The sequence below is a fragment of the Diadema antillarum genome, unplaced genomic scaffold (assembly GCF_040938485.1).
Source record: "Diadema antillarum isolate AM-2024a unplaced genomic scaffold, OU_Dant_1.0 scf00000091, whole genome shotgun sequence".
Classification (NCBI taxonomy): domain Eukaryota; kingdom Metazoa; phylum Echinodermata; class Echinoidea; order Diadematoida; family Diadematidae; genus Diadema; species Diadema antillarum.
The window spans coordinates 1972054-1998701 of NW_027270980.1; the positions used below are offsets into that span (position 1 = coordinate 1972054).

Below are 26648 nucleotides of genomic sequence, written 5' to 3' on the forward strand. Positions count from 1 at the left end.
CGACTTGTTAGCATGGCCTCCATTTCATCAAGCAGTTCAAAACTACAGCAACATGTATTGTTTGCAGTCTTTGTAAGACCCAAGTGTGAAACATATCTGTCAGCTGCAAGAATGTAGCAAGTACGGTACATGGACCATAGTTTCTTCAACTTGTTATGTATGAATAGAGGCCATTCAGGGCCTATGGAAGAGAGAGAGAGAGAATTACAGTAGAACAAAAAATCTTGCAGTCAAACATTATTGCAGCATATTGTGATGTCAGTCTTCTACATATGATTAAACAGATCATGTTCATTCTGATTTCCATGTTATTTAGTGTATCATTCATAAGTAGATTACATTATTAGTAAAACTTTCTTCTGGGGTCTAGGTATGTGAGAGACTCATTTGCAGCCTAATGCTATCTTATACATCCGTAATATCTTCTTCATTCATTAATCAACTGACATGTGTAACGCTTTCGTTATGTCTTTAATTTCACAATAATATTAGATAATTGGAATGCAGAAAAGGGGACACTTACTGCGTAAACACTTTCCTCTCTTTTGTTTTACATGAGAAAATGTGACATTTATAGAGAGATAGCACAAACTTTACAAACTGACCCTTTCATTGGCACATGAATGATCTACATCCTGGTATCGCTTCCAGGGAGCTGCGATTGGGATACAACAGGTTACAAATAAGTAAGTAACAAGTGAACAAAACAAAAAAGTAGTATATTCGACAGCAAAATACCTTTTCTCATGTTTAAGTGTAGGGCCTATGTGTATATTATTTGATTCTTGGAAGATTATGATTTTCTGAATCTGTTTGATCTCAACGTTTATGCAATGTTCAGTTCCCTGAACAGTTTGAAAAACGATGCTCGTGCGGTATTTTCCCATTCAGTAAAGATTAACTATAACAACTTTACTATACTGCCAGAAAGTAGAACGGTACATGTATTGCAAAAGCAGAATCGAGCAAACACAAAAACAAACACGTTCATACAACTGCTCACTTCGTTGGTCGCTTTGTTTAGTGCTAGGCGGCGGCCGTAAGAGGCGCTATATAATTATGTCTGCACAGGTAGCTAGCTAGCACTAGCCCCAGCTGATCGTGCGCGCGCAAAATAAATGTCCTCCGCGATTCCGGTGCCGCGCCGATCGTACCCGTATGTATGGGTGTTGCTATTCCTGTCTGCGATAACCGCTCGCTGTATGTATTGAGCTGATGCGTGCTAAAACAAGCTGTGTAGGATCGTACTGAACCCGCGAAAATATGAACTGTGCATTGTATTGCAGCATTGGGTATATTGGGCATTGCATTGTGTGTGAAGGCTGGCCTTCTGCAGTATTCCATCGTGATCAAGCTAGTTAATCTAGCTGTTATTGTGTTCTAATTCTCTGCTTAGCATACGAATCCATGATACAATGTCCAAGTGTACACCTAGCTAACTGCCCGCCAGTGGTCCCAACGTCAACCAAGTCTTTACCAAGCTGAAGCAACGGTAAATGTCGTATTTATTGTGATTACATCCTCGACCTTGGATTGGACCTTGGCCCTTGGCCTTGAATTGGTACCTAGCTGCAGTGCAGTCAGCAAAACCCGACATGCTGGGAGTCGAAGCAGCCCCTCACATAATGGTGAGTAACGACGGTCATACCATGGGTGTATGCAAAGGGGGGGGGGGGGGGGGGGGGGCGGGAGGGTCGTACGACCCCCCCAAATTTTTAAGAGGTCCACTTTTTGTAAAAGACTTTTTTTTTTTGAGGGCTTTTTACTCTATATACCGGTAGGCCTACAACAGGAAAAAAAAGTGACCAGGTGGTGTTCCAGCAAATTGTCAAAAACCTCGTAAATTTCGTAACTTAGTTTTAGTATGCCATAATTTACCTTATTTCTAAGCTGCACTGCCATGCCGAAAAAGTCACTTTTGTATGCACCAAATTGCCCCATTTTAAGATATAGAATTCAAAAACTCCCTACCGTGGAAGGGGGGACACCCCCCTCCCACACCCTCCCCCCGCTCGGTCGCTCCGCTCCCTCGCAAAGGTAAAGGTCCAAAAATTTTGGTTACGACCCCCCCAGAAAAAATCCTGGATACACCCCTGCATACTCATAGATCTTAATAAATTTATTTAGAATCCAGAGTCTATTCTAGTTCTAAAGGATAGACCACATCTAACGTTAGACTTCATAAAGAGTCAAAGAAGAGCTAGGTAAGACCCTTGCCTTGGCCTTAAAGAGCTGTGATAATTTTGTACTTGTAGCCGTTAACAGGGGTTAGGCCCTATTTCCTTTTGTAATATTAACAATAACAACAGTTGAGTCTTGATAAAATTAATGATAAATTTAACATTAGGGCCCAAATAAAATTTTAATCACAATTTAAACAAGGATTCTTTCAAAACTGCAACCATCCATAAACACATCCGTAAACATCCGTAAACGCACAACTGCCTGGTCACAAGACATAGTTGTAGTCATAGTATAGTCATAGAGCGGTCTTTGTTAAATTCTAACATTTGTTACATCCATCCCTCCAATATCTGAATGTGGCTTCATATGAGGATATAAAAATCTAGGGTAGTGCCTACATCCAAAACTCGAGAGCAAAGCAACTAACGTTAGATGATACTGATAGATCTGTAATTGTCTAGCACTACAGCAGCTCAATTTTTCTCTGCTCCTCCACAATCGAAATCTCTCTCTCTCTCAGCCTCTGCTCCAATCTCTCCGTCTTTCCCACTCTCTCTCCTCCTCTCTCTGTTTCTGTGGGTCATTGCTCCTCTCCGCTGGTTCTCAAATAGGTTTTAATCAGTTTCTCTCATGAGTCATGTATTATTCCTACAAACTATCTAATGATGATTTGCGAGCCTCTGCTCGCCCGTGTGTCTGTCCACAAAGAGGCACAATGTAATGATGGACTCAATTCCTAGTATTCTAAGCGGAACATATTCTCTCCCACCTGATGCCGACGTCCACTCGTCTTCTTACTTAGGTTGCCGCTGTATCTAAATGTGCATAAATAAGGCCCCCCATAAATAATCTCAAAACAAGGTAATCGCTTGTCAACACTGACCACTACTTTGGAACCTTCTTTAACCCCCTTGTTTCACTGATACCAGAGAGATGAGTCACCTCTCTGCTGATATAGAACTCTACATGTATAAAAACTGACTGCTCTTTGTGTGAAGATAGACAGTGTGTCACAATTTCATCATCAGTACTTGCTCCGACAACTTGCCGCGGAGCAGAGCCTCTAATAAAACCTTCTAACTACAATGTACGCCCGGAGTGCCTGATGTCTCGTTTTTCTACATTCGACTTTAATTAGTGAGTAGCTGTTGCTGTGGAGTGTATACTTGCCGCTGTGCAATACGAACAATACACAATTACATACACATCTGATCTATGATCACTAAAGATTTAATATTCCCCCATAGTTCCTAGCTTCTCTCTCCATGCTGCCAACATCGATCAATCAGCGCACCCCTTATCCGGTTGGCCCAGCTACCAATGCCTACACATGTTACAGGGGTGTTTGACAGTAAAATGAAGAAGAATTTCTAATGCGACTGTCGAATAGAGTCTTGCTAGTAATAGTAACATCAGGCCTAGCTTTCTATCGTCTAGTTCTATTTATGCATGGCAACATGCATAATTCTTTTATAGTAACTCTAGGCCTACCAGTATAGGGGGATAGGCCTACGACTACGAGTTTATTTACCTCAAGAACTATCAGTAGATCTATCACTTGTTACTCCAGAGTTGCTGTATGTCATGATCCCGTTTCTGTTTGGGTTGAGACAATGTTCTACAAAAAGATGTCCTTAGCTAGGTTTGGATGAACATCCCTCAACTATCACTGGAGTATCAGGAGAGGTTATTAAATTGGTAGAAAAAACACCTATAGATCTGGACACCTATCTCTGATTTCACATTTGTTTATGTCCTTTTATCTACTCATTATCATCCAACCTACAGGAGACTGGATCTCTCTTCAACAGTGACGTATTTGATGCCGATGATGACAGTGATGAGGAGGATCAGATAGTCAGGACTCTGAAGCCCAAGCAGTCCAAAGCCACAAAGTCACTTCGACTAATCATGAGTGATGATGACGACGAGAGCGACAGCGATGGATTGCACAGTTTGTCTGATGCAGGTACTTAACTCATTCTCTTAACCTGTTGAAGACTAGTTCCTACAACCTAGTATTTTTGTGCAGATGTCTACAGGAAACGTGTGTTTTAGCAAAGTCAGCTTGTCCTCACCGGGATTAAAAGTAATGAAAACCAAAGTAATCTTTTGCCATACTGCATGTTGACTGTGTAAAGTGTGACATGATAGCACTGTTTTACTTTAGGTGACCAAAATATCTTCAAGTTGCTAGAGATGTCCTGCATTGGCCAGATATAGCTATATGCTCATGCTCACTGTTTTTAATGTAATTTATCAGAATGCATGAGGCTATACCACCCAACTCCTCAAATTAGGAGGGGCAGGTGAAATTCTAAGGATTTCACTTGCTGACTATTGAGAGACAGCTAGTTGCTCAAATTTTGGGTAATTGTGCTTTTATTTGAAAAAAAAAATCTTCTCCACAGTGGAGCAAAGCTCAGAGGAGACCAGGAATGATGAAGATTCCAGAACCACCCCTTCTGCCACCCCTGGTGACGAGAGGAAAGAAATTCGCACAGAACCACCAAGAGGCCATGGGGGTGGTGAGGAAGAGGGGGAAGAGGATGACAGCATTCCTGACAGCGATGATGGAAAGGAGGACGACAACAACAGCGACAGCAGTGACAGCGACGATGGGATCGATGAAGAGGAGGAAATTGCATTCCAGCTCTCGCCATTTCCAGAAGCTGAGCAAGTGGAAGGTGGAAACAGTGATGAAAGGGTGAGGTTCCCCCTGCTGTTTCCAGATTTTTCATTTCATTTGGAATGTCTCAATTTTCAGAAAAGACTTGGCTCCAGATGTATCAAGGATTGCCGGAAGTTAATTCTTCGCACCTTCAAGAAAAATAAGCTTGATTTTTCTTTTAGCGTGCAAAATAAATACAAATATTGTGTCTACACTACAGCATATTTTCATAGTACATGATCAAGAAGTGTTTTGAAGGTCCCCAATGTAGTTGCATTTTGAATAATCCATTATCACTCTTATTATACAGAGAATCTCTGTATATCTTTTCAGTATAGCCTCCAAATTTTATACATGATATTGCACTCATTTCACACTTTTCCTTAGAGTGAAAGTTACCTTCGTTTTGAGTCCTGGAAAACATTAGTGGTTTCTGATGGACTGATCTCAGATTCAAATGGGACCTTTGAATATCTGTGCATGACTTTCGTTTTGCATATGCATTTCACGATGTGCATTTCCGTGAAATGCATATGTTCAATGCTTATTGCTTCTAAATTATGGGGTCCACTGAAATCATACTGTCAAGAGAACTTTTGCTTCCAGGACAGAAATTGTGAAATACTCTATGTTTATGAATGGTGCATTTGTCACATACATGTACATGCTATGTGGCAAAGGCAAAAATTTTGCCTGGCTGTACCCTGTAAAGAATATTGTTTGCAGTGAAGTCAAATATGATTACAATGGTTTTGATAGGAGTGATTCAAAGCTTTAAAGTCTCCCTGTATGTTTAGGAGATTTACCAACAAATGATGAATTTGTACATATGGCTCTAATTTATGTCTTGCAGTCCATGAGAAGGAGAAGAGTTCGTAAAGCAGACCTTCAACAAATACACAGTGAATCTCAGCGCATTGTCAGAGGTATGCTTGTTTTGTCTTTGTCTTTTGCTTTACTAGTGTATCTGTCTCCAGTGCATTTCAACATTGACTTGCCAGTTTGATATCACAGCAATTAGATTCAATGGTCAGATACCATAAGTTTTACTTCTAGGGACGTTTCCTTGTTGGACGATAGTATTGCTCCAAATGGAGTACCTTTCTGAGATTATGGACGATCGTTCTCTTCACATACTTACACTTTGTCTGAAACATTATTTTTCTTTGAATATCAGGAGGCATCTTCATTCTTCTTTTTTTCTCTCTCTATGTGTAAGAGTAATGTGGTGGTGTAATCTCCAGATTTTGTTGTTGTGTTTCAATTGTGAACAATATCCCAATACCTTTTTTTTGCCCCATTCATAGAAAATGGTTGATAACTTATCCTCTAACACATGACAGTCATACTGTATTTATATGTAATTACTGGTGATATCAAGGAAAAAAGGAGCAAAGTTGCAAATTTTCAAATTTTGCAATGAAATGCCTAGTAAAGCCATCTCTTTCCTCCTGTCTCCTGCAGAGTCATCAATCAGCATTCCATACCACAAACCCAAACCTCTCAGTCTTGATGAGCTGTTCAACAAGAAACCATCCCCATCAAAACTCAAGCCAATCAGAGGAAGGGTGCCCAGGTTTGTACAGTTAAACTCGCCTAAGTCGACGTCGCATTATATGTCGAATAATCGCGCAAGTCGAAGATTTTAAAAAGTCCCGATTTTTCACCATTGACTTACGTGTATTAATTCACTCACAAGTCGATTTTTTTAAGTCGAATACTCGCCTAAGTCGATGAAATTCCGAGAACACTTTCACGGAAAAACCATTGAATTCACTGTGCCTAAGTCGAATAAGATTTTATTGTGTAATAAATCACCGTCAAAATCACGAGACGCCAGTTTTTGTTTATATACAGTATATACCAAAAGAAACTTTGCGTTAATAAACATTAACGTTTCATTAACGCAAGCGGTTTCACCTGAATCGTTATTAACGCAAACTAACGATCGGGAAAATTAACGTTTGTAGTAACGATGAGTAACGATCCCAAGCGCAAATTAACGATGTTTCGTTGACATTAACGATAGGTAACGCAAGAACTCACGCGAGATTTTGGTTTCCGTTACCCAGACCTAGTGAAAGGACGATGTATCGCCCCTGCCGAGTGTAGCGATCTATGCCTTATGTACTTAGCGGAGTCTTTTCGCGAATCGAATCACGATTTCGCGAAAGGTTAATATGCGGCCAGGGTCACCAAAGACGCACGCCGGGCCACCAAAAAAAGAAGCCGGATGTTTGCCTTCAGTTTTGGAAATGAACAGCGGTAACAATCGGCTCCATAAGATGCTAGAATAAATGTCATATGTTTGCTCTTAATTTTGGAAATGAATAACGGTAATATTCAATGTGGATAAAGTGTCTTGCTGAAGGGCAAATATCAGGCACACCGCTCCAGCTCTCGGCTCCAGAGTAGACAACATACATGTACATTAGTGTACGCGAGGTGTAACTGTAAGTCGATTTTTTTCGACTTACGCACAAGTCAAAACTCGCCTAAGTCGATGTGTTTTGCTCAGTCCCGAGAAGATCGACTTATGCGAGTTTAACTGTATTTGATATGTCTGAAGTATAAAAAACCCCAAAATTGAAAGGAATTGATATTGATGCTCCTTAATATGAATTTACATGTGATCATTATTATTTTGAGGAGCATGTCAAGTGCATATCAGATTGATTGTTTAGCCATACAGTCCCCAACTGAAGTTCTCCATTTCTTGCTGCAGGTTTTTGTAGTACAAGTTGTCATAGGTTATAAGTCAGTATTTGTCATGTGGCTGATACATCATTGTCACTGTTTTACACTTCAGACTAAAGGCAATGTCCAAGACCATGGCTGCAATGCAGCAAGAGAAACCAACCAAAGAGCAGAAGAAGCAAGAATCAGATGATGAATTACCTGATATGCTCTCTGGGCATGTTCAAAAGATTGCAGAAGAAACCAAGGACACTCTGAAAGACTCTGGAGCAGAGACTCTATCAAAAGACTCACAGCAACCAAGCTGTGAAAATGGAGACAAAGTTGCAGGTGAAGAGTGTGCAGCTGCATCATCTTCACCAGCAAGGGAGGATGGGACAAAAAAATCAGAGGAGTGTGCTGAGGAGAAGATGCTCACCCCTGCTACGACTGATGTTGAGAATGACAGGATGGACTGCAGCTCACCAGGAAGCCAGGAAAAACCAAAAACCACACCGCCGCCTCCGAGACCAGCTGAATCTGCTCTCTCGCGAGATGATGCTGGAGCAGAGGATGCGCCAACTTTCAAGGTGCCCTCCACCGCCTCCCCTTCCCTACCACCAACCCCCTCCTCCTCCCAGTCCCGGAGAATGCAGCTCCTCCAGGAGTCCCTGAAGAAGCTGAAGGGGCTGAAGCCCAAGCTGAGTGGTGGGCCCCAGGCCACCATCGATCTGGACGAGGGGGCGGAGCCCACAGCTGAGGAGAAAGGTGTGGCCAAGCTGATGAAGAGATTTGTGAAGCACACAGCACACGTCAAACCCACACAAGTCAAGGAAGTCCAAATTAAGTAAGAGAATGTACATTGTTCTTCTTTTTTTTTTACACTGTAAAAGTGATATTTCAACATACAGTGCACTCCCATTACAGTGAACATGGCGACAACTAAATTCTTGTTACAATGAAGTCAAAATTCATGTCCTAAGTTTATCATCTATATATCTTTATATACTTTGGCTGTTTGGCTGTAATGATATTTCAATATAACAAGGGAAAACTGCCAATCCCGAGGACTTCATCATAACAGGAGTCACCTGTATATTCTTCAACTTTTTTGGCTGGGTATTGTTTCATTGATATTGTTCTGAATGGCTCGCTGAAAAACACAAAGTGAGGAAAAGCTGATTTCACTTTTATTAAAATTCTTTTTGATATATGCAATGTATCCTGTATGGTTTCTCTGGTTCCCTTCATTTCTGCCACCAGTGTTGTCACCAAAGAGAAGGGTGAGGATGGCAAGGAGGATTTGAAGCATCACTCCATCTGTGTCGGCCTGGACCCCACACAGGAGGAGTTGGACCCAGCTCTCAAGATACCAGGTGTGTCCCCAGTGCATACGTATGCCTACGAAAGAGCTTTTGAGTCTGACCCTCCTGTGCATGTCTGCCAATCAGCACATCTGCAGACTAGCTTTCTAGCACAATTGTTGTGACGGCAGAGCACACTACTGAAATATCCACATACCAACTGTGAATTTTTCTCAAAGCAGAAAATAATTATGTCTCATGGTATGTGACAGAGTGCATATACACAACTATTTATCCTCCCTAGTACCCCGACTTGTAATAGCAATCTGTTCATTGTAGTTTTTTCCTTCAATACAGTGAGGGTACATGTATACCTGAGTGATAAATCACAGGCTTTAAATTTATTCAAATCTGTAGGTACCAAATATTTATATATTCAAACATATACAAATAAGTTTTGGTCTGCTCTTTTGTTAGTTTTTGTGAAACAAATATTTTTCAACATGTTTTCATTTGCCTGGAAAAGCTGTGTCCTTATGTAGGGAAAGTCTTATAGCCAATTGCGAGTGTGACATTTAAGGGCATGCATAGGGCTACTGTGGGCAAGGAACATTGAATCTAAGAAATGGATCACATTATATACATGTATGTGCACAGAAAAGTGACAACTAGTGTAGGAAACAAACTGGAAGTATTTATGTCAATATATAATTGACTGGAGTGACATTTGTAGAGTGAGATGATTACACACACAGGACTGGTAATTCCATGCATGCAATAGTAATTGTTGTACTGTGCATACCGCTTGGTAGCAATCTGCGTTCAATATGCAAGCTGCACTCAGAGTTTGCCTGTCAAGAGGGTCATTGATGATAGGATGAAGATCAAACCCATAAATGGTGTGGGATTTTTTTTATTGCCCCACTGGCAGGTGCGAAGCTGGTCCACCTCAAGGAAAACCTGCAGGCTCAGATGAAAGTTAGGAGAGAATCGGAGAGGCAGAAGCGGCAAGAGATGTTCCAGCTGGACAACGAGGAAGGGTTCGCCGGAGACGACGAGGATGATGCCGAACTTACGGAGGGAAGCGATACAGAGGAGGAGGAAGCGGACGAGGATGACGGTGTGATGAACATGGGAAATGTCGATGATGACGAGGAAGATGAGGATTACAAGGTGTCTACAAAACATATTTAATCAAAGAGAGCAGTAATAAAAAAACAATTTGATCAAGACCGTTGAAGATTTAAAGAATTGACCATGGCATGTAAATTATCCAGTTTGACTTTCTTGTCAAACGTGTTGAAAGTGCAAGCTGTGATTAAGCGCGCTCTCTATGCTTCATACCATCTGCACATGATTTGGCAGTAATAGCTGTTGGAAAGGCTTAAACAAGAGAACAATAGCCTTTGAGAAAGGAGATTGTCCAGTTTTTCAGTTTCTTGTTGGCATAAGTGCAGGACAAATAATAGGTTACGGTATATGCTGCCAAATGATGTGCCATCACACTTTCAGGGTTGAAAGGAAAAATGTAAAGTCTGAGCACTAAATTCTGTTGTTCCATTTAACAATTATTGAAACACATTTTCCGAAACACCCAACACAATTCATTTGGATGATTGCAAAACCAGTTGAACCTATGCAATATTTTTTTTTCCTCCAATGGTCTTTGTCAATCTTCACTTTCTCACAGGTCGAGAATGAGTTTGTTGATGATGAAGCAGAGAGTGATGATGACGACGATGAGGAGGAGGAAGGGAATGAAGATGAAGAAGGCGAAGAAGACGACAATTTGCCTCGTACGAAATCCAAGCAGAAAGCAAGGAAATCTGAGAAGGATTCGGCATTCGAGAGTGATGAGGAGATATCACCAAGTAGAAAGGGGAGGACCAAGAAGAGGGCAATGGTGGTGGAAGATGAGGATGAAGACGATAATTGCGATGGAAATGTACCTGAGGACAAGCCGATGACACTGCGTCTGGAGTCCATTGATACAGATGATACTGATGCTGAACTCACAGACTGCTTGCAAGGTGAGAATTAATCAAGCAAACATGTTCAAGTTCCTGTGCACATACAGCTGCATTGAGAGGAAGCTGATAAGGAATGTGTAGATGTGCCCTGTTTGATGACACATTGTAGAACAGAAATCAGCTTACAATTTTGTTTCAAAGGGAGTGTACAATCAGTCATAATGTTGAGTCTATGATAAAAGGTCCATCATTAGGTCTTGCTTGTTTAATACTAATATTCAAGTTCCTATCAGTTGAATTAACTTTATCTTCAACTCTTAAGATTACAGTGAACCTGTGACAAGAGGGAAACAATTATTAATCTCTCCGTACTGATTTTGCTCGCAGATTCAGGAAAATTTATGTCTGGGAGTCTTGTGCGCACCCCTGGTACTGCCCTCGATCACAGCAGTAAGACGATGGAAATGTTTGATAGTGGCACCAACTCTACAGTGACCAGCGACTTCCAGGTGCCGAGAAAGGTGGACTCCAGCTCAAAGAGAGTCTCCTGGAATGCTGGCAAAGACACAGGTATGTAAGACGTTGCTTTGATTTGATTTTTGACATAGCTCGTAAAGAAAAAAACAATACTAATAAAACGCATCCACAAGTCAGACTCAACTTGGAAGAGAGTATGGGGTTGGGTTTAAAATCAGTGTTAGGGCCTTTTCAGTGAGCATTTCCTCCTTTCCACATTGTTCTGGTTTTGTTCTAACCTCCCCTGCTGATGAAAATGAAGATGCAGTGTCCTCTTCACAGACACAAGTTTTCCTTAACCTGCAGCGTGTACTCAAGGACAAGACAGTTTTCCACCCATAACAGTTGCACTTACACCCCTCGCATTTCTGGCTGTTGACACAATTAGGTTAAGTAATATTGAATCTGTTATTGAACAGGCAGCCACAAGGTCCTCAAATGGATCCATCCAATACCCAATGAATAACATATACTCTCAGTGTTTTCGAAACTGCCAGTCATATATTCCTTCCATATTATAACTCCACCACTCGAAACTAGAAACAAAAATACTTATTGCTAGTGCTTACAGAACTAAACTGGCCAGTTCTGAAAGCGCCCCTTTCTTGTATATTGAATGGGCAGGCAAACAAGAAAGAGGTGTTTCATTTTCTAATTAGCGAATCTTCTTATTGGTCATGAAATTAGACACTTACAAAAATTTTATTCTTTGGGTGTTAGTTCCCTTTATGCAGCAAATGATCAATGACGCAATCTGCCAATTAATTTGATTGGCAGAGAAATGACAAGGATTCAAATATGTATGTTGTATATGAGTGGGGGAGGAAGAATGTTTACTTCATGAAATCAGATCAAAACATAATCAGCCTCACATCAGTGGGATGCATGGTACAGTCAAGGCTCTATTCATCATCCCGACTAAGCTTTTACTTACATGGGGAATCATACTTTAGTTGAAATTTTGTCTTCATTCCCCTGAACAACAATCTTATGCTACATTGAATGCAAATCATGCTTTTGGCATTGGGTAAATAAAGTACACATGACTGGACAGGTGTATCACATTCTCTTTGCTCCCCAACGATGGTTTGTACCAGACTCCAGCAAGGACAGCACTGGATTCGCCCTGCCCATCCCCGTCCGCCAGGACAGCAGCTCAAACAGCATGGACACCAGCTTTGAGGCCATCACCTCCCTCATCCCAGCCCACCAGCCTGAGGGAGGGATGAGGAAGTCTGGAAGAGCCAGCGTGGACTCCACCAAAGAGGGCTTCATCCCTTTCTCCAAGCATCAATCCTTCCTCGGGGACCTGTCCAAGGTATGGTGTCTCCAAGGCAATCATTCATATCCCTTGGGTGTCTATATTTGTTATGTCAAAATCTTGTAGCTCTTCATTACTCATGACTAGAGGGTCTATATTCTAAGTTACAAATTTTTAGTGATGCATTACCAATTACTACCAGATTATGTGTAGGCACAGCCAATTGACTATATTTTTTTTTCTTTTTTTTTTTCTGGTTAGTTTTCCAATGGAAGTTACACTAACAACTTCCAAACTAACTTCTAGACTTTTAGTAGTACCTCACCAAATACTACCAAATTATGTGTAGTCACATGCAATTGATTGGATTTTTTTTTTCCTCAGGTTAGTTTTCCAGTGCTATAGTTACCCTAACAATAAGAAGGTGATGCTAGGTGAAGCTGTCTTTCACTAGCCACTGAAGTGTCCATCAATTGATACAGTGCACTCCCGTTACAACGAACACGGTTATAACGAAATTTCGTTATAACGAAGTAAAACTTCTGGTCCCAAAATTAACACCATTAAAGTCTATGGTACAAAATTCGCTTATAACGAACACGGTTATAGCGAAATTCTCGTTATAACGAAGTCTTTTCCGGGCGCCACTGACAAAGAAAAACAAAAGAAATGTGCTCCGTTATAACGAAATGCGAATTGCTTTCGAAAATACGTAGCGGAACAAGCATGATAGCGTCTCTGCACGGGCGAACGCTTCACATCACTGTGTGTTCCCTCCTTTTGTCACGCACAGTTTCTGAGGGGAACTTACGTTTAATATTGTAATAATTCCATTCCACTTCACATAGCTTTTCAGTGTATGATGAGTATTCAGCAAACATAATATATATATATATATATATATATATATATATATATATGTAAAATATATTTGTTTCCTTGTTTATCGTTATATATTGTATCTGTTCGGTTATAACGAAATTTCGTTATAACGAAAGAAAACTGCTGGTCCGGAGCATTTCGTTATAACGGGAGTGCACTGTATAGGGAAAGTTGGTGGTCTGTGATTGTTCAAAATACCCAGGAGTGATTTCAGTCAAAATCAAGGAGTCCATTTATTGAACTTTGTTCCATTTGCTTTGCAGTTCTGTTCGAGAGCATTTTCTGATTGACTATAGGCAAAAGGGTTTATATCGCAATACAGAAGTTGAATTTGACAACGTCGTGATTATACAGTCGCGGACATCAAATTAGCTCATATGGTACATTCATGCCAATCCTTTTGGAACATGCTTGCCAGGAGCTACGTGCCTGCCATTTTACGGCACACAGCAGTACATGCTAAATCCAACATTCATAACTTTCCACTGGCTATGAAGTACACCCATCTATGTGCCTGGACAAAGAGGATTTAGCTTACAGATAGAATGTCTTCCTCAAAGATACAAATGTCTTAGCAGAGCTTGAACCCTACACCTCCTTTCTTAAAGCACAATGCACAATCCCCCGTGCTTGTCAACCAGTGGGCTGCGAAGCTCTTGCAGTTGGGCCACGATGTCGGCCAAAAATGAAATAAAAGGATTCATATTTCATCTCACTGTGCATGGACCTCAAAAACATTTAAAAAAGCCAAAGTGGGCCTTGCATTGAAAAAAGGTTGAGAAGCATGGCTCTAGACCACAATGCCACCAAAGATTGCCATGAATTGTTGCTACCCAATGCTTCCACATCTCTCCCTACAGAGCATGACGAGGACCGATCTCAGTCTGCCGGTGGAAGACTCCCAGGATCTATTCCGCGAAGACTCGCCCCGCCTTCCAACCATCACCGATTCTCAGCAAGTGGGCGAGTCGCAGAGCTTCCACTTTTCCTTCGAGGACGAGACACAGACTCAATTCCTTGATGAAAATGGGTGAGGGCTCATTCTGTGTGCATCTTCCATCACACTGCATTTAGAATGTACATATACAATGTATACATATTTCGTTGCAATCCAGACAGTTTGATAATAGGATGGGATTAAGACTATGCATACGTTGAATGTTCAAATAATTCTCCTTTAAACAAACAAGTGAGTCATGACCATTTTATTATGATTTTGTGTGTTCCATTGTAGTGTAGTTGCATAACAGGCTTTATGCAATTCTCGCCAAGTCCATGCACACAAACACGCACATACTGTGTTACTGTGTTTGATAGATGTGCACATCTGTGGTCCTTTTAGTGTTGCATTTTGAATTCCTCATGCTGTTTGATGGCATCCTGCAGGCTTACATCTTGTCTTTCTCACTCTCTAAGAGTGAGAAAGTTTCAGGAAGTCATTGCTGCCTGATACTTTTCCAGGAATATTCACCCCCAGTTGCCTTGAGCAAGCCTTGATCACAAAGGTAGTTTTGATGCAAGTGCGGCCTTTGCCAGCAATCAGAGTTAACTGCATGTGATGTCTTTTCCTCCACTCTATGTGATTATCTTCAAATGCATTCCAAATTCCTTTTTATGGTCGGGTAGGCAATCATGACAGGGATGGCTAGTTAGTATTTTTAGATCATACACATCAGGTTACAGTCATTGCCAAAGCAATGTAAATGCCCTCAATTATCATCTCTAAAAATGTCTTGTCATGTTTCATTGACAGTTAGTAGGGCTAGCTTAGTTGATCGAATCTGAAGTGAAGTTTTAATGTGATTTAATCACTGTGTGAATCTAAAGTGCTCAGGGGATGGTTTTTGTTGCCCTCCTCCGTCGTAATAATGGGGCACCATGCATCTTTTATTCGTCACAGTCTGCTGAACCTGAAGCCGTCCAGTAGGAAGAGCCAATCCTCCAAGCCAGCGACCCTGTTCAGCAGTACCCAGGCCCACTCCAGTGAGAGCCAGCCTGGCATGGAGGAACTCTTGGGCCTCTGCTCTGGACAGTTCACAGAGACACAAGGTCAGCCTCTAATTAGGAAATTTTCTTCCTTTTTCACACTCACCACTCTGTGATGCTTGGTGTTAGTGGATGCATGTACATCCACAGAACTACTTTATTTTGCACCTTCAAATCACAAGAGTGCCTACAGAGTGACTTTAACACTTGGTTACCATTTGGAAGCAAAGCTTGGAATAAACCAGATTTTCATTACCTGTATATTGTTGATTTTGTGTTAATGATTCATTTTCATAGTTTGCCTAGATTGACATCATATTGAAATATTTTAAAGAATCCTCCGTACTCACGTTCTCTGGATTTCAGTGGAATAAAAGTGTTTTTGCAAAATTTTAGAAACATGATTTTGTGAGGCATTTGGTTTCTGTGACAGCTTTAATCTTTTCAAGATCTTTGAAGTTTGTTTAATGATTCAATTCTTGGAAAATTGTGTCAGTATATTTTGTTACGCTTGTTTTCAATCAATTTCATGGGACTTCAGTATTGAGTAATTCCGTCTTCTTTAGAAGCCTATCTAGAAAACTATCAGGGATGGACCTCACATAGTTGCTCTTGTTTTCTCGCCCCATGCAATCTCACTGTAAAGTTTTATGCAAAAAATAAATATGATGATTTCTGTATCTCCATGGAGCAGCCAAGGATGAGTCGGATGATGACAAACCCGGCCCCTTCTCTCAGGTGTCCCAGGGAAAGGGAACCCAGGCCAACATGGACGAGCTCTTAGACCTTTGTTCAGGGACTTTCACGGGGTAAGAACATCACCAGTGCTAACTCTGATAGATAAATTCTTCCCAATGATCAGCACAGATGCAGAAAACCATATGTTAGGTGATTTGTTTAGATTTAAATTTGATATTGCTGTATTGCGCAGTAGCATGGGATTCGGAGGCATTGTTCTGCTTTGTCTTATTCTAGTGTGTCCATCAGTGCGCATCACCCCCTTGTGTGCTTGTTTTGTGTTTCGTAAGTTTTGAATAATTATAAGCTACCAACTCAGAGGCTTAACCTGATTCTCAAGTTATTGATTTAAGTTATAGCATGCCTTACCTAGGTGTAGCAGTATATTTTTAAATCATGTTCTTCAGCACAAATTTTGATGCTCCATAAGTCAAGATTTGCTGGTATTGTTTTATTACCAGACTATAAAACATCTACTTTTCTTCAAATCTTTTCAAGGGGTTATGAAATTATGTTATTATTTATAGTCTGGACTTCAGATGCATTCACACAGCCATGGAAGTCATAAGAATGATTTCAAATTAATTTGTTGAGCATTTGGATATGTTTTTATTCACTACACTTTTCGTCTACCTCAACATGCTGTTTTCATCACTTTTCAAGACCTCACGTAGGCCTATGTTTGCCACATTTTAGCTTCTCCTCACTGTGTTCTTCCTAATTGGGATCTTAGTTTGCTTGCCTCATTTCAGTCAGTGTTTCTATAGTCTAATGACATTCTATTCTGCTTTTTGTTGTTACATATATAACATGACAATGTAATATATTGTATCATTACAGAATGGCATAACATAAAACATAACATTTCACTCAATATAACACACAAAATTGTCATAAAATGCAATATGATGTTATGCCAATATGCTGTCATTTCACTTCATTTTTTTCTTCTTCTCTTTTCTTTCTTTATGTAATAGAGTGGAATCCCGGTCACAGAATATACCATCCCTGCACGTCAAAGATCCTGCATTGAAAAAGGAAGACGATGATGAGGCTGATGCAGATGAGGCTTCTAGCACCGTCTCTTTCCATATCGCATCCGACCCGGAAGGCAGCGACAGCGACGATGATGACGAGAATGAGAGGGGATTCAGCAGTGATGAAGACTCTCCAAGGAAGAGCAAATGTGGCGATGATGATGATGATGATAGTGAGGAGGAGGAGGACGATGATGATGGCGAAGTGGAGAAGGGGGGAGAGAAAGAAGCTGACGCCAAGGATGATGAAGATGGAGAGAATTCTGATGTCGACAGCGAGTTTGCTTTTGAGGCCAAGAGCGGGCGATTCAAAGGGCACACCTATGGCAAGTGAGTAATCATGTTACACATGATGTCAAATACACAGACTTCTCAGAAGAACAAAAAAAAAGAAGAAGAGAAGAACATAGAATAGTGTGAAGGTATGAGAGAAATTGCACACAGCCATGCTTTTGCTGCTCGTCTGCAGCTAGCGATAGATCTTTGTATGGATATTATTATTTCTTTGTGCCACTCGTCAAGAGTTCAGGCGGTCAATGTGAGAAGTTTACATTGACCACATTCCTCACAGAGCTGTGTGATCCAATAGCCATGATATGTCAAGACTTTTCCTGACTTGTCATACATATTGTTTATTCATGACTTACGAAAATGAAATTATCTCCTACTAATCATCTTGTCCTGTATAAAGGAGTTGATGTATAAATCATGCTGCACATGATCTGAAAAGTGTTTGGTCTGCCAAAACTTCATACACATGGCAGGGCTCGACACTAACGGTGGTGCGGTGGCCCGGGGCCATCAAAAACACACGTCGGGCCACCAAAATTTCAGAAATGAAGAATGTGGTTGCCTGATCAGGCCACCAAAAAAAGGTCGGATGTTTGCCTTTGGGCCACCGAAAATAAAAGTCAGTGTGGAGCCCTGCACATGGTTAGGTACACGAGTGTGTAAGTATGCACATGATACTAGCTGTGTATGTGTGCGTGTGTTCATGTAATCATGTGTGTAGATAGATCTATATTATGTGTATGAATATGCCAATGTGTGATTGATACTCAAGGATTTGCATTGTGTGTTACATTACTGTTGTTTAAAACAGACCGCTCAAGCTGGCCAACTTCGTAGATGAGGAGGCAGAATTATCTGGCAGTGAGATGGGGAGCGACGAGGACTATGATGCCGAGGACGAACCCGACGATGAAGAACTGGAAGGCATCATCAATGAGGAGATGGGCGACGAGGACGAACTCAGGAACCAGGTCAACAAAGTTCACATGTGAGTTCAGATTCCTCAGTATGCGGGAATGTGCCAGCAGATTGAGCATTCATGATGTGATCATTTATCCTCACTGCTCTTTTTATATTTTGAGAGAAGTGGGAAAGAGGGTGGGATAAGCATATATTATGCTACCTTGTTCACAAGCATCTACTGAAACTTCAGTGTGACATATTATGTTGTGTCTATGCATTCACAAGTGAGCGAAGTAGACACTGTAAATGACTAGATATGGTTGACACTGTTGGCAGTTTCATTAACTTGTTCACAAGATAGTACAAAAAATGAATTATGCATGTGTGGCAGTATGTAGTGGCAAGAGGGAGAACATCTTTCACAAGGGGGGGGGGGGAGGAATTGCTAGAAATTCTGTATCAGCTATATATGTATCTTTGAGCAGGTCTCATCTATCCATTATGTGGAAGCTTAATCATAATGACGAGTGATTGTAACCTAACTCATGAGAGTTTGCAAGAAATAGATAGGCCCTGAAGAGTGATGACGACGATGATGATGATGATGATGATAATGATGATGATGATGATGATGATACGCAGCACTGTGAATCGTGCACAGTACACAGTGATCTCAATTAAGAGTCAAATGTGAAATAATTACTTGACAAAAGGCTTTGGCCTCTACTCAAGACTTAATCCTGTGTATTCCCCCTGTCATCTCCGCCCCTGGGGGCGAGAGTGTCCCCATTTCCTTTTCCCAATCATACCAAGCTCCTATGTTTTATTGCGGCAGGAAAACGATGGACGACGACGATGCACGGCGGTTGAGGATCTATAAGGAGATGTACCTTCCCGATGGAGACCTGTATTCAGAAAACAAAGGGAGGACCAGACGATTCAGGTGGAAACATCTAGGTATGGAAACTCTTCAGATATTTCCTTCTTATATCCATCCATGTCACATGCCTGCAAAGTGAAATAATTTTATCTCTATTGAGGATCTAATCTTCCGATTGTTATGGAAAACTCTTCATATTGCTGCAGGAGATTGTGCATTATGAAAGTTCATATTACTGGGCATGTGAAATACGTGTGAGGTATTACACAGAGCAATGTTTTGTTTGGTATCATTCAAGAGCGGAAACCAAACTACACTGTATGTGGGAATGATGTCATAAACTTAGCCAAAAGTCAAACTATTCCCATGTATGTACATCATATTTTATCAATAGGTGTCAAGTCAATTATGTCAAATTGAGAAATGTAAAATGTAGCAGTGTCAAATACTGCTATTGAATATCTGTTTTAGGGAAATGTATGATAATTTTTCCTTGTTTAGCTCTAAGCGTTCCACAGTGGAGATGCCCCTGTGTGTCACATTATTCTGAGACTGCAACGCATGAGGCTAGCGCTTTTGAAAACATTCTGTTTCTCAAAGCCTGTGGCTTTTTATCAAAGCCGTCATGCTAGATGTGCAGTACAGCAAAGTTGTAGAGATAATTGCAAGCTTTGCTGTGATGTCAATTTTATCTAACAAGCTTTTAATATATGTTATGGTGGCATATTATTACAATTACTCAATGGTTCTGTTTGTGGTTACAAAATGCATGAGCTGCAAGGCAAGCTGTTGGGCATGTGCGAATATGATGCACAAAGAGTTTGTATGTTTGTTGTTTTATTTTTTCTCAAGAGAACATCTTCAGAACATTCACTTTGTGTTTGCAGTCATAGAAGTAGGTCTTAATTCCACAAAATCATTGTCAATATGCCATATGACCCCCTACAGTGCTGCTATAGGAATATAAAGTCGAATTCACAAAGTAGCGATTAAAAAGTAATTCAGAATAATGGTCGAGAAGATATCTTGTCATGCATGCGGCGAGTAAGCAAGTAGTGCACAGTGTGCAATGGTGCCTCTCCCTTCTCAATGAGATGTTGCTCTGATTGTGGCTCCCCAGACTCCCAGATGGACATGTTCCAGCCAGCCTCGGATGGGGAGGAGGAGGAGGAGGACGTCCAACAGGACCAGGATTCACAGTGGAGACTGCAGAGATACCAGCGGGAACAGTGGCTCAAGGAGAAGGAGGTAATGCTGACATTATTATTTTTGCACGGTTAACATTTTTGTGCCAAGCCACTCAGAATCACATTCGCTGGTTCATATAAATTCTCGCTGTGCAACTCCTTTATGTTTTGAAAGTTCACTCATTTCGCTCGACATGAAACTGGCACTTGAACAAAGAAGGCAGTTATATGTAATACTATTTCTATTTTGATTCCACAGGATTAAACACACATCCACCCCCTCCACTTCTTTTGAGCATTGCTTTCACCTACTAAGCTTAGGAAACAATTGCTACTCTGTATTTCAGTTTGAACTATGATAAATGAAAACAAGTGTTCATCTTTTTTTCAATAAATCTGCCATACCTTTTCTCCTTTATGTCAAAGATTCATGCTACTTATCCACTTTGATATTGATAGTTTAAATACAGTCGACCTTGCTTAGGTCGACCTTACATAATTCGAATAATTGCTAAAGTTGAAGGTCTTTTCAAGTCCTTTTCTCTTTATATTCTATTGATTTTAATCCCTCATAAGTCGAATTTTCTCTAAGTCGAAGCTATTTCTTCAGTCCAAATAGATTCGACTTGGGCAAGGTTGACTGTAAGATATTAAGACATGAATAGATATTGTTATGACCACTGAATTCACTACAACTCAGTCTTTGTGTTAGCTTGTATGCTCTTCCCCCCCCCCCCAAAAAAAAAAAAAAAAATATATATATATATATATATGTACATGATATGACATGACATGCATTGTTCAAAACGTTAGCGTTACAGCAAACAATGTTGTCATTGCTGTTTGATGCAGGGTACAGAGAAGCCGACAGAAGTGACCCCTAATGACATCTTGACCGTTGATGAGCACAGTCAGTTTGCCAAATGTCTGCGGACAGCCACCTGCAGGAAACCAAGAGGTGAGTACAGAGGTCAAACTTTGCATTTGGATTTGATAGAACCTCTGAGAGCTCCAGCCAGTGGCCCAACAGGAAAAACAGAAATAATATTGAAGTCCACCAGGGATGATGGATGGGAAAGATTTTGTGCAGAATTGCTCAAATTTTTCTGATGCATCCAGCATGATCACCTGGCATGTCAAACAAAATGTCAGTAAAGTCACTTTAGTGAATGTGTCAACCCTCATTATATTTTTTTTCAGTGTAAATTCTGCAGTCATTTCATTGAGTAACCCGAATGATTTGACCTGATGTTAGTATCACATTAGTAACATATATGTAACTTTGACTAAGCCTTCAAGTCTTGGCAGGAATTCTACCGGATAGAAATGAAGCCCTTGTCATCACCATATTGGGTCTTCTGAATTCTACTGCCTGTCTTAAATTGGAGAAAGTTAATGGGAACAGGTTAAAGTTGATAAATAAAATGTGCTCAAAAGCAGAAAAATTTGCAAAAGAATTTTAGAGCATTGCTCTTCTAGTCTAGGTAATTTGATCTGCGTAAGTCAAATCTGTAGGGACCATGAAAAATAGTTTGACATAATTATGCACAATTTGACGTAGGAAATGTAAATAGTACATGTTTTGCATAGTCTGGTCAGATATGATTGATTCGACTTGGGCAAAGTTTGACTTATGAAGAGTTAACTGTATGTGTAGCTAGTATAAGAGTCAGCTACCTTAAAATGTAGCAATCAAGAGCCATTACAATTCTATAGCATATACAATTACGTATCAACAATAGAATGTGCAATGATTTTTTGTTATTTTACTATACTTTTCATGAAAAACTTCAGAGTACAAATAAGAAAGGATTCTAATAGAGAGGTACAGGGCCAAATTACGGGAATGTGGTTTCTGAGAATTCATGGGTGAAGTGGCATATTGCTTTTGTTTTGCAGCTGAGACGCCCACACAGGAAGTCCAGGAAAAGGAAAAGGAGAAAGAAAAGAAAGTTGGTACTCCTAAGCCACTAAAGATAATGGTATGTGTGATTACTCAGTGATTGTTGTACTGTCCTGCTATTTTATTCTTTCTATGCCACAAATTATAATTTTTATGCCTCCGCCACGAAGTGGTGCCGGAGGCATTATGTTTTCGGGTTGTCCGTCCGTCCGTCCGTCCGTCCGTCCGTCCGTCTTTCCGTCCGTCCGTCCGTCCTTCCGTCCGTCCGTCCGTCCTTCCGTCCGTCCGTAATGAATTTTGTGGACAGGGTAACTACCAAAACCTTTTGAGGTATCCTAATGAAACTTGGCATGTATGTGTATTAGGGGGTGAAGTTGTGCCTATCAACTTTTGGGTGCACATGCTCAAGGTCAAAGGTCAAAAGGTCAAGGTCAAATGCTTAAAATTTTACTATTTACCCCATATCTATGCAATGCCTGAAGATATTTTCTTGAAACTTAGTGTATACATGTACTACCCAATTAAGATTCTCTGGTGAAAGTTTGGGGTCATGAGGTCAAAAGGTCAAAGGTCAAAAGGTCAAGCAAAATGTTAAAATTTCACTTTTTTCCATGGAACATAGTATATATGCATCTACTGACTGGCAGTGGTTATCTAGGGAATTTAGGGTTCATGGGGTCAAAGGTCAGGGGTCAAAGGTCAAGGGCAATACTTCAAAATTTTACTATTTTCCTTATATTTATGCAATGCCAGCAGGATTTTTTTTTTTAACTCGATGTATGCATGTATAACCCAATAGAGATTCTCTGGGATTTTTTTTTTTTGCCAAGAACGTCAAAGGTCAAAAGGTCAAAGATCAAGTGAAAGTGCTGAACTTACTTCTTTCTCCATATCTCGGAAGTGGCTCAAGTTATCTTGAAACCTAGTACATGCTGAATTTATGTATGTTCTGCCTGACAGTGATTCTCTTATAAATCAAAGGCCAGATGAAAATGATAACAATTTACTGTTCAATACAGAAATTGCGCTTTTTCTCCATACCTTGAAAATTACTCAGTGCATAAACTTATGAAATGGTCAATGTCAAGTTAAAGTTCTTAAATCCCCAAAATACATGCTCTCCTATTCATCCAATTAAACATAGGTCAAGGAAGGTAAACATTCAATACATTTGTGACAAACATGTCATTTTAATATTTTGCCAATTTTGTGAAAATGTAATCACACATTGTCCACATGTACTATAGACCTATTAGGAGAATCATGCATTATGGCGGAGGCATACCAGTCGCCATAGCGACATTTCTAGTTTCCTTATGCTAGTTTTATTCCTCAGCCCCAAGAGATGCTATTGATATTATTTTGTCTGATATAATTATTGTGTAGAAATATTTAATGCTAAAAAAGGTAGTGATAATGATGAATACTCTCAGTATATAGTTGAAAGATCAAACTTCTACGTCTGTGAACACTGTCTTGAAATTTTGTTTCAGACCTATTACTTACAACAGAGTGATGAAGAATGATAAATATGTTGACATGTGATGCAATATTGAAATGATTGACTAGAAGCAGGCAGTAATCACTAGCGCGAAAAAAAGGTAAAAATTGCTTGATCTATCCTTTGTTACATCATTTTATAAGCATAAAACAGTGGTACAGTCCAAGTACAAAGTAATATGTCAGGTTGTGGGTTTTTTTTTTGTGTGTCCAAAATTGTGAATTCAGTATGAATTCCTTGCGTGTTCTAACTGCCATTCTGAGATTTCATACGTTTCATAATAGAAGTGTGCCTTGAGATCTAAACAAGGACACATCACGGTGAATTCTTGAGAATGTATATACATATATGTATGTGTATACTGTAAAACGAGGAATATTCGTGTGCACTTTAATTTCGCGAATTTTGCGAGAGCCAAGATTCGTGAAATTAAAATGCACGCGAAAGTTCTTGTCCACACTATATGCATTGAATGTAAAAAGCAACTCGCAAAAATTTCATGCCGAAAAAAAGGCCGTCGGCTCCGATTCGCAAAAATTTCATGCCGCGAAAATATCGTGTTTACAGTATTTTTTCTTTCTGTGTTGCAGACCAAGAGGGGCTCTTTCCTCAATAGGAGCAAGAATGACCTGGAGAAGATGGCATCCATGCTGAAACCTCTCGCAAACCCCAAGGGGCCCAGGAACAACCGCAATTTTGTATTCCAGTCAGCAGAGGCAGTCATGAACGAGGACAGCAACACAGCTAGTGAGCCACCCAAGGTGAGTGGAATACAACACAGTGGGATCATTTTATAGAAGCACAGTAAAGAAAAAAAAATGGTTTATACACCAGTAACATTACAGGTATTCGCTAGGTTGGCGCCATTGCACCCGGATAAGCAATCAAAGATTGATTTTTTTTTTTTTTGATAATGCTAGATTTGAGTTCAGTTTCTGATGTTGTCTGGACCCAAGTCAACTGTGTGAGCCAGTGTGTATCTTCTTTTTTTTTTATTATTTGTATTTTTTTTTTTACTTCTTTCTCACAAGCAGTTAATAGAGATACACCTTTTTGGCAATCTTTGACTTGTTAGAAACACATTCATTGTCTGTGTGTTCTGGAATCATTCTTCCTAGCATTCAAAGAAGTAAACGGTTGGCCCATATGCATATAATTACCATTTGCATGTATATAGAAGGTACCTATTAACCCGTTGAGGACGAGGACGAGTCCCGAGTATACTCGGGCAGGGGTCTATGGGAAATGCGTGTCGTAGCAAAATCAGCCCATCCTCGACGGGTTAAAAGGTATGCCGTAATCTGGTACAGTATTTAACCAAACTGTAGCAGACATTCTTTTTTTTTTTCTTTTTTAAAAGACAGTACCTCTCTTCAGGAGCAGTGAATTGACAGTACAGTGGTGACTGTGATGTGTTGATGATTTACAAATGAAATGACCTCTATCTACGAATCCCTTTTTTTCACTGACCCTGCTGCAGGTGAAGCGGTCAGCTAGCGTTTCTGGTCCATCAAGCAAGCACACTGGCCCAGATGCCAAGAGACCACGGATAGAGAGAAGTCAAAGCCAGTTTACTCAGAATAGCGTGTTTCGACACTTCTGATGGACTTCAGATTATCCCTGACATATCTTGAGCCAGTTTGCCTAAGAACAGTCATTTTCAACCATGTCTGACAATTCTGGCTGTTGCTATTCAGATTTCCACTGACATATCATTAGCCAGTTTGCCTTAGAGCGGTGATTTTCAACCGTTTCTGACGATTCTGGCTGTAGCCATTTATCGTGGAATTTTCAGGGACCAGCGTGAAATATGGTGGATTACTCAGGAGTTTGACTGTATGAATGTTTGCTGATGTGCATTACAGCAACATGATTTTATTATGATTTGATAGTTTACTTGAATGAGTAGTTTTTTATATCTAATGCGGCCGTATTTTTAAATTCACATGTGTGTTTGAGTTCATTTTACTGTGAATTCATGAGAGAATCTGTGTTTCTTGTTGCTGAGACATGTCAAAAATGGTTTCTTTCTGATTTGCAATGTTTTGATGTACAAATGCTTTCAGAAGTTTTCCCCCTGGTGAAAATCAGTAACAGTCACTGAAGTTTATGAGAGGATCATTAACTAGCCAACCTGATGTCAACTTATCGCGCATTGCTACATTGTATGCCATACAGAATATTTGTAAAACAGCATACCTCATAGGAAAAAAATATGGTGTAAATAACAACTTAATACTGAAAAACCCTGTCGATAACAAGCTAGCTTACAATGAGGTATTGCTTTTAACAAGGTGACTTTGGTGGTCCTTACTTTCTGTTAACTGCATTTAGCTGATCTCTCTTTTAGTATGTTTACAATGAAGTACTGGATATAACACGGTAAAGTTAGTGGTCTCGGCAACCTTCTTATAATGGGGTTTTCTTGTGCTACATTGTATGCCATACTGATGTTGTAAAAGCAATGAGATTGCGTCGGATGTGGTTATCCTGGATGACCGAGATTATTGTGGCTCAGGTTGACCTTTGGCAGGCAATATTCAGCCATATCTTGGAAAGCAGATTTAGACTGGTGATCCTGAGCTAGAGGAAAATCCTTACCTACGTTCTTTTCTCGATTTGGTTATGTTTTTTTCTTCTTCTTTTTGGGAGTGGGAGGGGAAGTGTACTGTACAAGTGAGACCCCAAACTGTGTGTAGTTTATGATCATGTAATCAACTGGGAACTAAAAAGATGCTAATTCGATTCAAGAATGGTG

At 40.2% G+C, this 26648-nt stretch overlaps 1 protein-coding gene across 1 annotated transcript; it reads left to right on the forward strand.

Moving 5' to 3' along the window:
• The first annotated feature begins 1503 nt into the window (after positions 1-1503).
• On the forward strand, positions 1504-25493 carry LOC139718193 (claspin-like). Its single transcript, XM_071629673.1, has 22 exons — positions 1504-1628; positions 3973-4153; positions 4596-4891; positions 5709-5781; positions 6320-6431; positions 7665-8378; positions 8795-8907; positions 9767-10008; positions 10526-10865; positions 11193-11375; positions 12419-12639; positions 14325-14494; positions 15365-15513; positions 16145-16259; positions 17166-17555; positions 18328-18504; positions 19255-19376; positions 20420-20547; positions 21348-21444; positions 22386-22468; positions 24481-24651; positions 25371-25493. The coding sequence occupies exons 1-22, from the start codon at positions 1596-1598 to the stop codon at positions 25491-25493; spliced, it is 4233 nt and encodes a 1410-aa protein (XP_071485774.1). The 5' UTR covers positions 1504-1595.
• The last annotated feature ends 1155 nt before the right edge of the window (positions 25494-26648 follow it).

Bases quoted from the DNA above. Each gene is read 5' to 3' on its own strand.
- LOC139718193 (XM_071629673.1), top strand. From the start codon at position 1,596: ATGCTGGGAGTCGAAGCAGCCCCTCACATAATG. The intron at 8,379-8,794 runs GTAAGAGAATGT...TTCTGCCACCAG, and splicing joins GTCAAGGAAGTCCAAATTAA to TGTTGTCACCAAAGAGAAGG. The intron at 10,866-11,192 runs GTGAGAATTAAT...TTTTGCTCGCAG, and splicing joins ACTCACAGACTGCTTGCAAG to ATTCAGGAAAATTTATGTCT.